The 16594-nt window shown below is 39.8% G+C and overlaps 1 protein-coding gene across 1 annotated transcript in view; it reads left to right on the top strand.

Moving 5' to 3' along the window:
• Positions 1–575: 575 nt before the first annotated feature.
• GGH (gamma-glutamyl hydrolase) overlaps positions 576–16594 on the top strand; it is a 38515-nt gene continuing 22496 nt past the window's right edge. Inside the window, exons 1-4 of the mRNA XM_007487062.2 lie at positions 576–1027; positions 3656–3767; positions 11182–11232; positions 16010–16094. Coding sequence (XP_007487124.1) covers positions 925–1027; positions 3656–3767; positions 11182–11232; positions 16010–16094 — 351 coding nt within the window. The 5' untranslated portion in view covers positions 576–924. The remainder of the gene's footprint in view (positions 1028–3655; positions 3768–11181; positions 11233–16009; positions 16095–16594) is intronic.

The raw sequence follows: 16594 nt of genomic DNA, 5'->3' as shown, positions 1-16594 counted from the left end.
ATAAGATATTGTCTTATTGGAGGGCTATGTGTTATATTAGTTAGCTTAAGATTTATTTCCATGTTCTTCATAGACTTCTCTAAAAGTTTTGAAACTACTAAGCTTCTTGCTAGCACTCTCTTCTGCCCTATGGTTGGCACCCAGGATTCACTCTTGACTGGCTGACAGTTTACTTGCAAACTAGAACTCTTAATTATTTTCTATTTATACTGTAAATAGCTTGCTTTAGATATCGTTGCTTGTTGCCACCCCCATTAGAATGTAAGTTTTTTGAGAGTAAGGACTGTTTTTTGCCTCTTTTTGCACTCCAGTAGCCTGACACATGATAGATGCTTAATTGATACTTATTAAGTAGAAGAACAGGGAGTCCTGGTTTCTCTTCTTGTATTTCAGTCAAAACTTTTAAAGTCAAAGGAAAAAGACTGACACGTACACACCAAAAGACAAATTAAGATTTCATTTTTATGCAGTTTCAATCTATCCTTACAAATCCCATCCCTTCCAAATTTGTCCTTTCTAGGCAGAGGAAACCATACACATAGGCGCGCGCCTACACACGCACACACACGCACACACGCACTCCACACACACACGCACTCCACACACATACTCGCTACAGATTTGGGGGTTCGACTAGATAATTTTTTTCTGAGGCTGCCTAAAGGTCAGCGTCAATGAAAACACCTGTCTGTCTCTACCTAGGGTGTCAGTGAACCAGCCGTGCGCTCCAGGACTACATTTCCCATGGTTCAGTTCTCTCCTTTTCTAGTTTCTTGGCAGTTGAAAAAGCTTCCGATGTGAGCCACCACCCAGTGCCTAGTGCAGGAGGTAACCAAGGTGCACGCTGTAGCTCACTTCATTCCCTCGCTGGTGCACTGTAGGGAGAAGCGGCTTGCAGGGAGGAGTTGGCTGGGGAGATCCACGATGGGGAGCTCTTGGCAGCGTCTATGCGCTCTGGGAACTGTCCTTCTTTGCTTTGTGAGGGGCGATGTCCCCCGGGAGGACATCAACGAGAGGCCAATCATTGGTAAGAGGTGGGGGTTCTGGCCTTTGGTGGAGACCTTATGGAGGTGGGGGTTGGTGGTGTGTGGCGGGGAAGGGATTGAGAGAGCCACAGCTCTAAGAGTCCAGGGCAGGAGAAGGGAGAGGAATTCTAAGAACCTCGTAGGACTGAGCGCCCCAGCCCAAGAGCTCCCTAGAAATCTTCCAGCCCCGGGGATGGGGTAGGGTGAGATTGCGACTTGGAAGGGGGCAGTGGGACTGCTCCATTATCAACCCCCCACCTCCTACCCCATTATCACCACCCCGGGAGCCAGGAAGTCCAGCACGACTGTTGATGCGGCAGAGTCCCAGCGCCTAGCTCACTACAGAATAGCTTATTCCTTGTTCGCTTCCTCCAGGATCGGTCCTGGGACACCAGGTTTTTTTTTTTTTTAACTGTGTAGAAGCCAGGAGTCACCCCTTCTAGTCACGTTAGTCCTGCAACAGCCTAATGAATGGTCGCCTCGGTTGATGCTGCAGACAGTCTTATTTGAGGTTGTGTGCCTGATTAGATTCATCCATTTGCAGCTGGAAGAGACTTCAGGGACCGTCTAGCTCAACCCTATTGCTTTATTGATGAAGTACTTGAGACTCAGGGGTGGCTAGGAGGCCCAGTGGATCAAATGCAGCATCCAGAATCAGAAAGACAATCTTTCCCGAGTTCAAAACCAGTCCCAGATACTTTTTTTTTAAACCTTTACTTTTCATCTTAGAATCCATACTGCGAATTGGTTCCAAGGCAGAAGAGTGGCAAGGGCTAGGCAATGGGGGTTTATTGGGAAATAGTCGGAAAAAGTCACTCTTTAATTAAGGAAAGGAGTTTAGCGCTAAAATTTAGTCCTCCTCGCTATATCTATCAACCCACGCAGAGGCACCAGACTCTGGCAGCTCCTGTCACTAAACTCCAAAGAGCCTTTAAAGTGGGAAGCTTAAATACCTTTCTAGGGGGAATTTGGGGTCTGAGGATGCCGGAGATAGTAGATTGGCTTTACTCTGATAACAGGAAAATGAGGAGTCCCAGACAGGAATAAACTGTTAGGGGCCGATGCTTTACCATGGAAACAAAAGTGGCCTAAGGGGAGAAACCCTGGGATAAAAAGAGATTTTTAACACCTGATGGGATTAGCCCTTGCACCTAAACTGCTTTTTAGGTCGTATTAGTTTGAGTCTCTGAGGTTGGACTTTCCCCTCAGAGAGAAACTCTCATGTGACTAGGTCAAACTTGGACTTTTCACCTTTAAGCTAACTAAACTGGGGCTCAGTGATCTTACTAGGCTGCAAGTTTGGGGGCTTCTAGATTCCACATTGACAGGGTAAGGGACTTGCCCTGCTAGAATGAGGCTAGATTTGAACCTAGGTCTTCTGGACTCCAGACCAAGTAAGCTGCCCAAACATCCCCATTCTTAATGGCTAGCACAGTTGGCAAAGCAAAAATCTCATAATTAATGGTAAGATCTATGTTGTCATCATTGTTCGTCATGTCCATCAGAACCTTCTCCTTCTGCTTTGCCTCCTTTTTCCTCGACCCAGGCCCCAGGACCTCGTAAGGGCCATGCGTAGAACACTACTGGTGTCTCCTTGTTGACAACTCTGTCCTGAAAGCTGGGCCATCCTGAACATTAAGTGTAATATTAGAGTTCCTGATGGTAGAACTAAGCCAGGCTGTGTGTTGCCTTGGGCCATCCAGGACAGCCTATGGAACCTCAGGAGAAAGAGGTGCTCAGGGACAGTAAGGGAACTTCAGAAACCAGTAATCTCCTGAGGACTAGACTTTGACCATCTCTCTGCTGACCAAATGAGCAAAGGGACTCGGGCCACACTTCTCTCTTCCACTGCCCTCAACCCTTCTGGCCTATCCCAACCTGGCCTCGAATGAATGGATCTGTAGGCTAAACTGACTGAAGAGGCCTGAGAACTATTAGAGTATTAGGGCTGGGTGACACGAATGGATTCCCTTGGTTGAGAGCATTTCAGGCAGTGGGAGTGGAACAGGAACATTCCAGGTAGGGTGGATAAGGCACTGGCCTTGGGACAGGAAAACTTGAGTCAAACCTACCTCAGACACTTAGTAGGTGATCTGGGGCAAGTTAATTTATTTCTTTGGGACTCTGCTACTACCTCATTGGTCAAATGGTGAGGATGGATTCACTCTCTAAGGTACTTTCAGTCCAAAATCCATGTTCCTGCAATTCTTCCTTTGTGGCCAAGTTAACCTTGGGCCACTTACTACCCCTCTCAAGGCCTCAGTTTTCATTCTTGAATTGAGATTGATGTCAATGATCTTTTGGACCCCACCCCCACCCCCCATCCTTATAATTCTGCAAAGAAGGAAGTTGAGGGCAGCTATCAGCTCTTGGACAAATTTGTATCTCACTTTATTAAATTAATATTTTTAAAGCTATTGATTTCTGAAACACTGTCCTGACCCCTTAGCTAATTTCTGATGGGCATCTCTCTGAGTCTGCCTATTTGGGTACTTGTCTGGCATGCTTGAGACTTTATGAACTTAGTTCTGTGAATAAAAATAGCAGGAGGATTTGTTGTGTTTTTTTTTTAAGTAATGTAAAACTGAGTTGCTATAACAAAACAGTAACTTTTTTTTAAATACTTGTAGGAATATTGGCACAAAGTCACAAGGAAGATTTACAAGGCCTCGGAAAGTATTATATTGCTGCTTCATATGTAAAATATCTGGAATCTGCAGGTGCAAGAGTTGTGCCAATCAGGTAGAGTTTTTACTAACTTTATACTGTCAAGAGACTGCTATGCTTTGTGTCTAAAGTTAAGGCCATCATGTAATGGTAGTTACTCTTGTGATTAAGATTAGTCCTTTTGAAGATTTTTCCCATTCCAGTATTCTGATATCTAATTTTGGCTTTGAACAACATCATGGCCTAGATTTTTTAACATGAAGTTTTCTTAGCTCTAAAAACAGTATAAAGGTAACAAATATGGTTAGATAGGGCACACACATAGAGGACATAGGGCAGGAATGAAATGTTACCATTGAAAAGAACAAACATTAGAAAGTAACGAGTTTTATTTTAAAAATTCATTTTAAACGGAATAAAAAAAGCTACTAAAAACTAGCACATTAGAACAAAGAGATGATTTATTGAAAGGAAGGCACAGAAAATTTGCATATGATTTTTCAAATGCTTCCTTGTTTAATTTAGCTTTTGCCTAGTCCTGGGCTTTTGCCCTAGAGGTGATTAATGACCTGAGTTCAAGTTGTGTTGACACTGGACAAGTCATTTAGTTTTCTTTGTGCCTCAGTAAATGAGGGGATTGGACTTGATGACCTCTAAAATACTTTTCAGTCTAAATCGGTGACCTGACAGGTTTTATGAGATTCTCATAAGATGGAAACTGGCTTTGCGATTCTACTTGACTTGGTAGGGCCAAAACATTTTATCAAGGAATTCAAGAACAATTTCTCCACAAAAAGGCTCCCTTATATTTCATTGATCTCAATTGTCTAGCATATTCTGGAATGTTCTGGAATATCCCAGAATATTTCACTAATATATTCCCCTGAGTTATATTTTATACTCTGGGCTTATCTTATATTACATTGCATTAATTTTGTATCATTTTGTGAAGATATTCTGAGTAGTGTTAAGGAGATCATCTTTCCCATTGAAAATGAAGGATGGAGAAGCAGCTAGGTGGCTTGCTGGATTGACAACAAGGTTTAGAGATGGGAGGTCCTGGGTTCAAATCTGCCTGACACTTCCTAACTTTGTGACTCTGGACAAGTGACTTAATTAACAACCTCATTGCCTATCCCTTACCATTTTTCTGCCTTGGAACCAAAATACACAGTTTTGATTCTATGATGAAAGGTAAGAGTTTAAAAAAAATGAAGGATGTTATTTAGTTTTGTAAAAATTTGTCAAGTCAGTTCCCCTTCCTTATCCTGGCACCTGCCCTAGGAATAAGTGTTCCTCTTTTTACAGGGTAGATAATGCTTTTAAAAAGTTTTGAAGTATAAACTATATATTATATATATAATATAAGTGTATATATATAAAGTATAAATTCTAGTATATTTTCCCATTATTTTACATTAAAAATTGGAACTATGATCTCATTGGCAAAACATTAAAAAAAAACACAATTTTTGTTTCAGCTACTTTTTTTACCTCAAGGTAAGCACAAGCTGTTAGAACCCTTTGCTTTTTTTGTTCTTTGTTTTTTAAACCTTACCTTACATTTTAGAATCAATACTAAATAATAAAAGCAATTTGAAGTCAGAAGAGTGGTAAAGGCTTAAATGACTTGCCCAGAGTCACATAGCTAGGAAGTGTCTGAGGCCACATTTGAGCCCAGAGCCTGGCTCGCAATCCACTGAGCCACCTCACTGCCCCAGTACTTCACTTTTGATCATTCTTTCCAAAGATTTTCATATGTTTTATTTAATAATTTTATTTCAGGTTATCAGTGACTTTATTAATGTCTTTGTTTAATGTTTTTTGCAAGTTTTTTTAATGTAAGATGCTGCCATTATTAGAGGAGATATTACATTTTATATATATATTTTTTCATATATATATACCTGCATATGAAGGCAGAAGTGTGAAAACTAGAATCTAAAAAGGAACTTTTGATGAGGAAATCCCAAGCCAGAACTCGAACAATCTGAAGCTCATTGGAAAGGGTGGAGTGAAAGTAAGGGTGTCCGCCGTCTGGCTGGCCCCAGCAGGGTGTGTCTGTTATCTCAGGTGAGAAATACCCAGGTTTTTCTGGATCAGTCTTTTTTAAAACTAAAACCCTTACCTTCCATCTTGGAGTCAATACTGTGTATTGGTTCTAAGGCAGAAGAGTGTAAGGGCTAGGCAATGGGGGTCAAGTGACTTGCCCAGGGTCACACAGCTGGGAAGTGTCTGAGGCCAGATTTGAACCCAGGACCTCCCGTCTCAGGGCCTGATTCTCAATCCACTGAGCTACCCAGCTGCCCCCTTCTGTATCAATCTTAATGACAAATATTATCTAGATGAGGTTTCAAAATGTTCTCAAAATTCCATTGTTTTCTAATTACAGTGTTAGTCAAAGAGCTTAGCCAACAGGGCAAAGATAAACATGTCCCAAAAGATGAGGAATTACAAAGTGAAGGAGCATTGAGATAACAGATACCTGCAGATAGATGTTGGCTCTCTTATCTGTACCTGTAAGTGGTCCATTTGCCTGTGTACCTGGTTAGGCTAAGTTGGTGTGGCCCAGCTAGTGTAAACACACACCATTGTGACTTAGCACAATCAGTCAGACACACTGTTGCATTAGTGTTATCTACACCTTATCATTGAACTGGGACAGGAGGGAGCAAGGCAACTTTCTTTTTTTTTTTTTTTAAACCTTTACCTTCTGTCTTGGAGTCAATACTCTGTATTGGTTCCAAGGCAGAAGAGTGGTAAGGGCTAGGCAATGGGAGTCAAGTGACTTGCCCAGGGTCACACAGCTGGGAAGTGTCTCATACCAGATTTGAACCTAGGACCACCCGTCTCTAGGCCTGGTTCTCAATCCACTGAGCCACCCAGCTGCCCCCGAGGCAACTTTCTGAAGGTCTGACAGCCACAGCTTTTTTTTTTTTAAATCCTTACCTTCCATCTTGGAGTCAATCTCCAAGGCAGAAGAGTGGTAAGGGCTAGGCAATGGGGGTCAAGTGACTTGCCCAGGGTCACACAGCTGTGAAGTGGCTGAGGCCAGATTTGAACCTAGGACCTCCCGTCTCTAGACCTGGCTCTCAATCCACTGAGCCACCCAGCTGCCCCTGAGGCAACTTTCTGAAGGTCTGACAGCCACAGCTTTTTTTTTTTAAATCCTTATCTTCCATCTTGGAGTCAATACTGTGTGTATTGGCTCCAAGGCAGAAGAGTGGTAAGGGCTAGGCAATGGGGGTCAAGTGACTTGCCCAGGGTCATACAGCTGGGAAGTGGCTGAGGCCAGATTTGCGCCACAGCTTTTGCTAAACAGAAAACAGAATTCTGGTGGTGTTTTTTTTTCACCTAGATAAAATGTTATTAAAAAATTTTTTTTTGGTTTTTATTTTATTTTGTTTAAAAATTTTTAATTTATTACTTGATTTAGAATATTTTTCCCTGAATGTTTGGAAATGACCAAATAAAAATAAAAAAAAAATATAACGACCACAACAATAAAAAAAAAGAATATTTTTCCCTGGTTACATGATTCATGTTCTTTCCTTCCATCTCCCACACCACTCCCATAGTCAAAGAGCAGCTCCGCTGCTCAATTACATATATCATTGATCGAGACCTATTTCCATATTATTATTTATTTTCTTTTAATAACAAATTCCATATGTTTTCTAGAGTTATAGGATTCATGCTGTCTCCCTCCCTTCTTTCCTCCCCCCCTCCCAGAGTTGACAAACAATTCAATCTGAGTTATAAGACTATGTTATCACAAAAAACTTATTTCCATATTATTCATTTTTGTCAGCGAATAATCCTGTAAAGACCAAACCCCAAATTATACACCCAAATAACCAAGTGATAAACCATATGCAGAAAACAGAATTCTGAATGGAAAGGCTAGCCTGGGGCCTGGAGATGTCCCAGGGCCCCAGTGGTCTCCACAATAACAGTGTAGAGATGCTGACTTCACAAGATGATTTCAGTGCCACCATCCCAAGTGGCTAAAGGACCTGCTTTGAGCCCGCCACGTTAGAGTCGAAGTGAAAAGTCCAGAGAGAGCTTTCAAAGTCAGAGCTTGGAGATCTCAAGGGATTTGAGTAAGGGGTGACTCCAAGTCTCTTGAGGCAAACGTGGAGAGGTCAGAGAGGGAAGGGGCTTTTGCATGGACAGGGCCAGGGCTTAAAACGGAAGCCTTTACCACACTCCTGGCCATAGAGTAGAGAAGCGCTTACTTGGGGAGAGGGAGCCAGCTCCCCACAAGAACAGAAGTCGGGCAAATAGTTTCAAAGGGCTGAGAATGACAGCCTTTCCTAACGGACCTGTAGAAACCGAGAACTTTTTTAATATTTAGATGAAGCAGATTTGAACCAGCTGGTTCTCCTGACAGAACCTAATAGAATAGAATGTCTAAGAGAAAAATTCAGAGAGAACTAGGGGGGCCCATTTACTTTCAGTTAGTGTCCATGGAAACAGATGACTGCCAGGGCTTCCAAATTTGTAAGTCCCCCCACCCCCTTTTAAATTTAAACCCTCATCTTTGTATCCATAGTGTGTATTGGTTCTAAGGTAGAAGAGTGGTAAGCGCTGGGCAATGGGAGTTAAGTGACTTGCCCAGGGTCACACAGCTGGGAAGTGTCTGAGACCGCCTGTCTCTAGGCCTGGCTTTCAAAACTCTGGCTTTCTTCTTATTGTACATCACCGGCATATTTCCTTGTCATACTTAGTAACCAGATCTCTTAAGGAAGATTATATGCTAGGGGAAAGCAGGGTCTTCTGGTCAGCAAGTTGGATTTTGACCATGTAGTTCAGGGGAAAGGGTGGTGACATCACCCCTCTTAAGTTCAGGAGCTTGCTTACCCAAGATAAGAGCTCAGTGGTGGGTGGAAGAGGGTGGGGAGGGGAGGGGCGTGCTAAGGCTCCTCATATCACAAGAGTCCTGAGTACTAATATAGTATTCCTAGAGCTGTACCTAGCACCTGGGATCTGAATAAAAAGGAAGGCTGGGCTTGCCCTTAAGTTCATGTGATAGTGGTGACATCCTCACAGTCTCTCGATTCTGTCATCTAGCTGAGAGCCTGAAACGCCCCAAACTCTCTCTCACTCCTTTATCCGCCCCCAGAGAAATCCCTGCTAGTGGACAGGGCTCAGGCTTCTTGTCATGTGTCTTGTGAACAGCTGGGGCTACAGGCAGGCAAGAGAGCTTCCCTGAAGTGTAGTGTTAGCCCCATCTGAACCTTTCTTTCCTTTTCTGTGCTATGGTCCTCCTTGACCTCTGATTGCTGTTTGGCCAAACTTGTAGGAGGAGCTGTATTGCTTTAACCCTGGCCACTCCTTCCCTTCTGTTCCCTCCCCTTCTCTTCCCACTGGTACCACTCTACGTCCCAAGGCAGAAGAGCACTAAGGGCTGGGTAATTGGGGTTCAATGACTTGCCCAGCATCTAGGCAAATGACTTGAACCTAGCATCTCCCATCTCTAGGTCTGGCCCACTATCCATTGAGCCACCTAACTGTCCTGCCACTCTTTTTTCCTTTTTACTCTTTTTGAGAGAAAGATTGGCCTTCCTTTGCCATTAAAAAAAAAATTGACAGTCAATGGAAAGATAATAAAAGAAAGCAACACTTGCAGAGTATATGGTGGTTGAATTATAGGACATGTAGATCTTATCCTGAGGTAACTGACCTTAAGAGTTTGGCATAAATCTCTTGGTATGAGTCCCTACTCCCAACGAGTTGGTGTCTGGTAAGACTGTCATGTGGTCCTTCTGTGTTTTGTCGAAATAAATTTCCCAGATTTCATGGTTGCTTAACTCGCAGCTTCCTTTTTTCATGTTTTCATGCAATGTTTGTGTTTCTAAAACACTTTATTCCTTCTACATCCTTTATGATGTAGCAATGCCTGCCTTCTTGCACAGGACCTCAACATCTCTGATTAATTGTCTTTTCACTGACTGCATGCAGTGTCTGCAAAGTGTTTACTCCTCACCTCCCCTTACTGGTTTCCCTTGTTCCCTTCAAGTTGGCTCCAGCCAACCTCCTGTAGGAAACATCTAGTCTTTCCCACTAGTAGTGCCTTGCCCCTAATATTAGCTTTTATCTACTCTGCATATGTCTTCTGTGTCTCTCCAGTTAGAATGCAAGAAGCTTCTTGAGGGCAGAAACCACATTTTGGCCTTTCTTTTTACCTCTAAGAGTTAGCACAGTGCCTGACACATTGTAAGCACTTTTACATGGTGCATCAAACCCTGTGTTAAGCTCTTTACAATTTTTATATCATTCGATTCTCACAATAACCCTGGGAGGTAAGTGCTATTATTCTCCACATTTTTCAGTTGAGGAAACTGAGGCAAACAGAGGCTTAACATCTTGCCCATGGTCACACAGCACTATCCATGGGGCTCCTTAATTAATTGCCCTTAAAAATTTTTATTGATTGGCTGAGGCATAGCTCTCTTCATTTCCATACTAGGAAACTTATTTTTTTATGTAGCAGTATTACACATATGAAAATCCAAAGATAATATCCAATAAAAAATTAACAGTACTTTGAGCTATTTATAAAACACAAGACAATGTTATGTGAAAAAGTGAAGGCATTGTTTGTTGGTTTCATGTTACATTTGGGGAACATTTCAGAACTTTGAAAGTAGAGAGGAGTAACACCTTGGTCTGCAAAATGCTTTTTTCTTAAACATTTTAAATTTACTTTTTAATCTGGATTTTTCATAATTGTACTCATCCTCCTTTCACACGCACACATACACACACATATACACACACACATAATAGTGGAAATACTAGGCTTAGATCTGGTCCCACCTCTTAAGACTATTAACTATATGACTTTAGATAGTTATGTGACCTTGGTTGAATTGTTCAACTGTTTCCTCATCTATAAAACGGAGAAAAGAATAATATTGGTATTGTTTAGTTGCTTCATATAGTTTTTGTAAAGTTATGTGAATACACAAAGGATTTGTGATTTCATTGAAATAGGAAATTCCTGGTGTTACTAATGTAGATCACAACCTGTTTGTGATTTATTACAGACATAATGGGTATGCACAGTTTTAGGGAACCATAGATGGATTCTAGGGAGTTGCTTGTAACACTGTTAAATGACTTACTTGTTCATGGTCACATAATTAATAAAAGTTAGAAACTGGGTTTGAACTCAGATGTTCTCAACTCCAACCTCAGTATTACATCCAGTGAACTACATGTAGCAAAGAAAATGAAATATATATGTATATGTAAATTTATTTTTTTTATAAATGATAATTTCATTAAAATAAGCTCCCCAAATTACAAGTATATTTTGTGTGTATATATACAACAGTGTACATACACACACAAAAATATATGTATGTATATATATATATATGTATATATACTTTTGATTTTAAAAAGTTATTATTTGAGGCATATAATTATAACATTAAAGTTTCAAACAGATTTACCCTGTCATCATTTTTGTTGGTTTCAGGACAACACTTTCAGATGAAGAATATGATAACCTCTTCAACTCTATCAATGGGTAAGTTTACAGGCTTGTATGTAACCTATATACATAGGGACACATACAGGTACTGTGTATGAAGTAATTATAGCATAACTACAGGTATATGGGTATAATATGCATATATATTACTTAGGCTATAATAATTTTCCTTAATGGTTTTCTTAGAAGCAATATTGCATAGTAGATAGAGAGTATACCTCAGACTTAGGAAAATGTGAGTTCAAATCTCAGTTCTGCCACGTAAAGGCTGTGTGGATTTGGGCTTAACTTCTCAGAACTCAAGGCAGCTTTCTATGATTAAAATTTGCATGGGTAAAGGGAAGGCGTTCCCTAGAACAGCAAAATCACAAATCTAGTCCCTCTCCTTATGGTATAATGATCATTATTTCCTAGATATGTCTAGGGAGCAGTTTAAACATCCTTTTTCTTGCTTTGGAAAATTCCCAGAAGAGCATAATGATATGACTTTTTAACAGCCTTGTAAAAGCCAGCACTTAATAAGACTTGGATATGCAAGATAAACTCCATAGAGGCTGATTTTTTCCATCAATACTATACCTCTAATTACAGTCCTGACACTATTATTTGGATGTAATTGAGAAAAACATGTATACAATTCATTCAATTGTTTTTGCCTACACTTAGCTTTGTTAATAATTTATACTGTTGCTTTAACTATATATTTTCAAAAATAAATTAAATCAAGACAGTAATATAAGCCTGGATTTAGAAGAATTTAATCAGATCAGAAGTGCCACCTTTTGCTAAACTCAACTATTAACAATCAGTATTTAGATTTTACTTTTCTCTTCATGAGAAAACTTTTCCTTTTTTATATAGATAGTGCTTCCAGGCATTGGAATATATGTAACCCATAGCTTTTCCAAGTCTTTCAATGAGATATTTATGGGTGAAGTATTTAAATCCTTAACAGATTTTCTCTTGATATCTGTTTCACTTAGAAATTGATAATATGGTTTCCTTATACTGGTGCTTATCTTGTGTCATTTGTCTGGTTCTTCTAAGAAATCTTCCTTGCCAATATAAAGGGAAGGCCTCAAATAATTATTTCCTACAATTGAATAATTTTTATAATAAAACATTAGTTTTTTGATATGCTAAAGGCTATTCCTTCCTTGAAGTGATTTTTAAAAATTCCTTATATTTGAACTTTTCAAAGATCTTGTATATTATTTTATTGCCATCAGTTGTTAGTTTTCTACCTGAAAGGTGTTAGGATTAAAATTCTCTGGAGGCTCTATATTTACAATTATTTATTGGATAGTGAAAGCAGATTGGAGAGAGAAAAGGCACATGATCACATGGCAGTCCTCTAGCTAACCTGAACTTGCTCAATTTTGCTGCTTCCTGGCTGGCCAAGAAAGCACAAACTTTCTTCTTCCACAACTTATAACCTCAGTGATGTCACTTTTTCTGGGTCTCCCTGGTTGTACAAACTTGACCTCAGTCCAGGTCAGAGGCCAGTCTTCTGGACACCGGGAAGCCAATGAGCTGCAGACCTCAGGTTCCCAAGCCAGTCAAAAAACCAGAGACTGAAATGGATTTTCAAAATTTCCTTTTAGAAAGGAAAGAAGGGTACAGATTTGTATTGAATTCACACAGAGGGATCTGAATGATTGAAGCCGTCTCAGGAGTATACTTTTATAGATCTCATCTCTCTTCCTCACAATGTCAATTAAACTTGCTAAGTAATTAACCCATGGAAGTCAGTCACACTCTCCACTCTCATGCTTCTTGGACTTATGCCTCTTTCCCTTTTCCTGCTTAAATATGAATAATAGGGGTAGGAACTTTGAGCTTTGAGTTGATCTATGATTTTTCTCCTTCCAAATACTGTCTGCGGCATATGAGCCTGAATGGAATACATAGAAAATAGGATTATTGATTTAGAGGTAGAAGAGAACTTAAAAAAACAAAACCCAACCTATACCTTCTATCTTAGTATCATTTCTAAGGCAGAAGAGCAGTTGTCTGTCCTAGGTCCTTCTGACTCCAGGCCTAGTGCTCTGGCCACTGTGCCATGGAGAAGTTACTGATCAAGATCCAGTAGACCCAGACAATTGACTTCCTCAAAAACTCAGTGACACTCAGAGTTTTAATCAAGGTCTTCTCATTCCAAGTCCACTACTGTAGAAGATAAAAGGATAGAATAATTACTAAATAGTTCAGCTAATCTTTCAGAAAAAAGGGTCAAATAGACATTTTTTCTCTCAGGAGAATTTGTAATAATTTCCTCATGTTTCTCAAGATAATATAGAGTGTGAACCATTGGTGTGATGTATGTCCAAGTTTATAATTATCTTCTAGAATCTGGTGAATAATTGAAAACAACTTCACTGATTCTGCAAATAGTTTTATTTAAAGAAAAAAATTTAGTTCTAATCTCTTAAAAAACAAACCAACATCATGAGACCTTATATCTTCTACAGTTTTAGTCCTGTGACTATAAAAATGGATTTTGCTGTAGAAAACTATTCGTCTCCTATTTCATCAAGGATACCTTTACTATACACATAGTCATTTTTCATAATTATTTTCTGGAGATAACAAAATTGATGATTAGTAGGCCAGTTAGTGATGTCTTGCTCATCTCTTTTTGATGATGCCTTCTTGGATAGAATGAGACAGAGTTCTTGGATATAGTCGATGTAGGAATTTATAATGTTTGACTCTATATTTGTTAAGAGTTTAGTTTTTATTTTTTCAGGGAGGGAAGTGAGAGAAAGAAAATAATTGATTGGTTTCAAACAAATTAATTAATAAAAAAGAGAAAGTCTTGGTTCACATCCTTCCTCATACACTTACCAGCTGTGCAACTCTGGAAAAATTATTTAGCCTCTTTAAAATTACTTAGCTTATCTGCAAAATCAGAGTTGAACTGGTGACTTTCAACACCCCTTCTAGCTCTTAACTCTGTTCCTATAATTCCATCAATGCTTTTAAAATGGTAGTATCTAATTTTAAATTGCTGTCTAATTCTATGAATGTTTTTATTAGACCTACCACCTATTTAGCAAAGTATTCAGAGGACCCAATCTAAAATAGCTTTCAGGAATAAGACATGGATATATAATTGTAACTCATGAATAACTTTAATTTTCAAAAGCATTTCATGTTGAGGCAATGTGATACATAGTCGATAGAGCTCTGGACTTGGAGGGAGGAGAACTTGGATTTGAGTTCCACCTTAGTACACTGTATGTGTGACCCTTGGAATCCTCTCAGGAATCAGTTAATTTCTTTGGGCCTCAGTTTCTTGATCTGTAAAAGGAGGGGGTTGCTTTTGATAACTTTTAGGATTGCTTGTAGCTTGATATCTCTGATACTTTAAAAAGAAAATAAGTGAATGTTGTTTGTGAATAAGAACTTATTTATAACCTTTTTTTTTAAACCCTCACCTTCCGTCTTAGAATCAATACTGGGCATTGGTTCTAAGGCAGAAGAGCGATAAGGGCTAGGCAATGGGGGTTAAATGACTTGCCCAGGGTCACCCAGCTAGGAAGTGTCTGAGGCCAGATTTGAACCCAGAACCTCCCGTCTCTAGACCTGGCTCTCAATTGTTGTTAGAGGTTGTTTTAAGGGGAAGAAACAAGAGGTAAACATCTAAATATTTTGAGTTTATTAATGGGGGAATGGGATAGGAATTGAGGGTAACAAGGAGAAGGGAAATTTCTAAATCTTATCCCCAAAATGAATACCCAAAACTTTCTTTGCTTACTACACAATCCACTGAGCCACCCAACTGCCCCCTTATAAACTTAAAAAAACAATAACCTACCCTCTGCTTTAGAATCAATGCTATGTAGTATTGATTCTAAGGCAGAAGAATAGTAAGTTCTAGGTGATTGGGGGTTAAGGGTGTGACTTCTCGGCCTGCGAGAAGTCACAAGGTAAGAAGATAGAAAAAGGATAGAAGTTTTGGATACCGCGAGGGGTGTGGCGGAGCCAAGTTAGAGATATGAGATGGCAGAAATGAGTCAGAAATCAGGCCTTATTGATTATAATGGGGCCACAGCAGAACCCCGATCTATCTGGATAACACAAGGCATCAGTCATCCAGTGATCCCAAATTTACACCACACAGGTTGGAGACATGATAGAGAAAAGAAAGTGCCTGGCCAAAGGCCAGGTCCCAGGTGAGAGAGATAGAGGTGGAACAGCAAAGACAGACATTGGTGAGAGCTAAGATCCAAGAGAGGGCGGAGATTGCTGTGGCTCTGCTTTTGATCTCTTTGATATGCAAATATACACAATACATAGGGATGATTATCATTGGTTAATGACAAGGTATAGGTGTGGTTTATCTTAGCCAGGTGAACACAAAGAAACCTGATTTCCCGCCTCACCTGGGGGAAGCTGGGGTCAAGGGTCAGAGGCTTTCCCAGCCATGCGCAAGACTGAGCATGCTCTCTTCTAAGCCACTCTGTACCTTCTAACTGTTTCCCTTGTCCCTAGATAGGGGTGGACTGCTACAAAGGGACTTGCCTAGGGTCAAGAACTAAGGTGAGATTTGAACCTAGGACCTTCCATCTCTAGGTTTCACTATCAATCCGCTGAGCAACCAAGCTGCACCTAATTATTTACCTTTAAATAGCACCAATGTCTTAATTTTATTATAAACTTTAGTATGCTGGGAATTTTTACTTAATTTATGGCTTAATATTTCCTTTATTTCATATGTTTTTCTTTACTATATATTTTACTTATTAAGTAAATTTGTCTATTTTCTGTGGGGAAAAAAAAACAAACAATGTTTGATGTTGGGTTTCAGGATACTTTTTCCCGGTGGAGGTGTCGATCTTCAGACTTCAAAATATAGCTATGTAGCCCGACTGTTTTATGACAAAGCCAAGCAGGTAATCTTCAGTTGTTCTTGTCTGTTTTTTATTTGCAATTTTAACTTTTTTTCCTAAAATCATACTTTTTTTTTTAAAGCTACTAGTTAGAAATCCTACAATTTTTGTAGAAACTGTAACGTAATCACATTATACTCTCTTTCAGGTACTTTCATGTGTAGAATATCATGGAGAAACGGATATTACAGAAAACATGTCTGCCATTCAGCTTTTGGATAAGATTGCATTCAAACTGACTTAGAATGATTAGGGTCCAACATTTTAGTTGTTCATAGAATACAAAGAAAAATGACATGAAAAATCCCCCTTGTTAAGACACCTTATAATGTTTCTATGTTTCTATGGAAATGATTGCATGGGTCTAGCCTTTCATGTAATAGCCTTGTGCCACATCACTGGCCACATCACACTCCTTCCTCCAAGTACATGCCATGCTGCTGCCTTCACTAAACCTGTTGATTTGTTTACCTCCCCAACTGGATCAGCATTCTGCATTCCTG

Source organism: Monodelphis domestica, chromosome 3 (genome assembly GCF_027887165.1).
Source record: "Monodelphis domestica isolate mMonDom1 chromosome 3, mMonDom1.pri, whole genome shotgun sequence".
Classification (NCBI taxonomy): domain Eukaryota; kingdom Metazoa; phylum Chordata; class Mammalia; order Didelphimorphia; family Didelphidae; genus Monodelphis; species Monodelphis domestica.
Note: the sequence above shows the minus strand (reverse complement) of the source record. Positions and strands in the feature narration are given on the sequence as shown.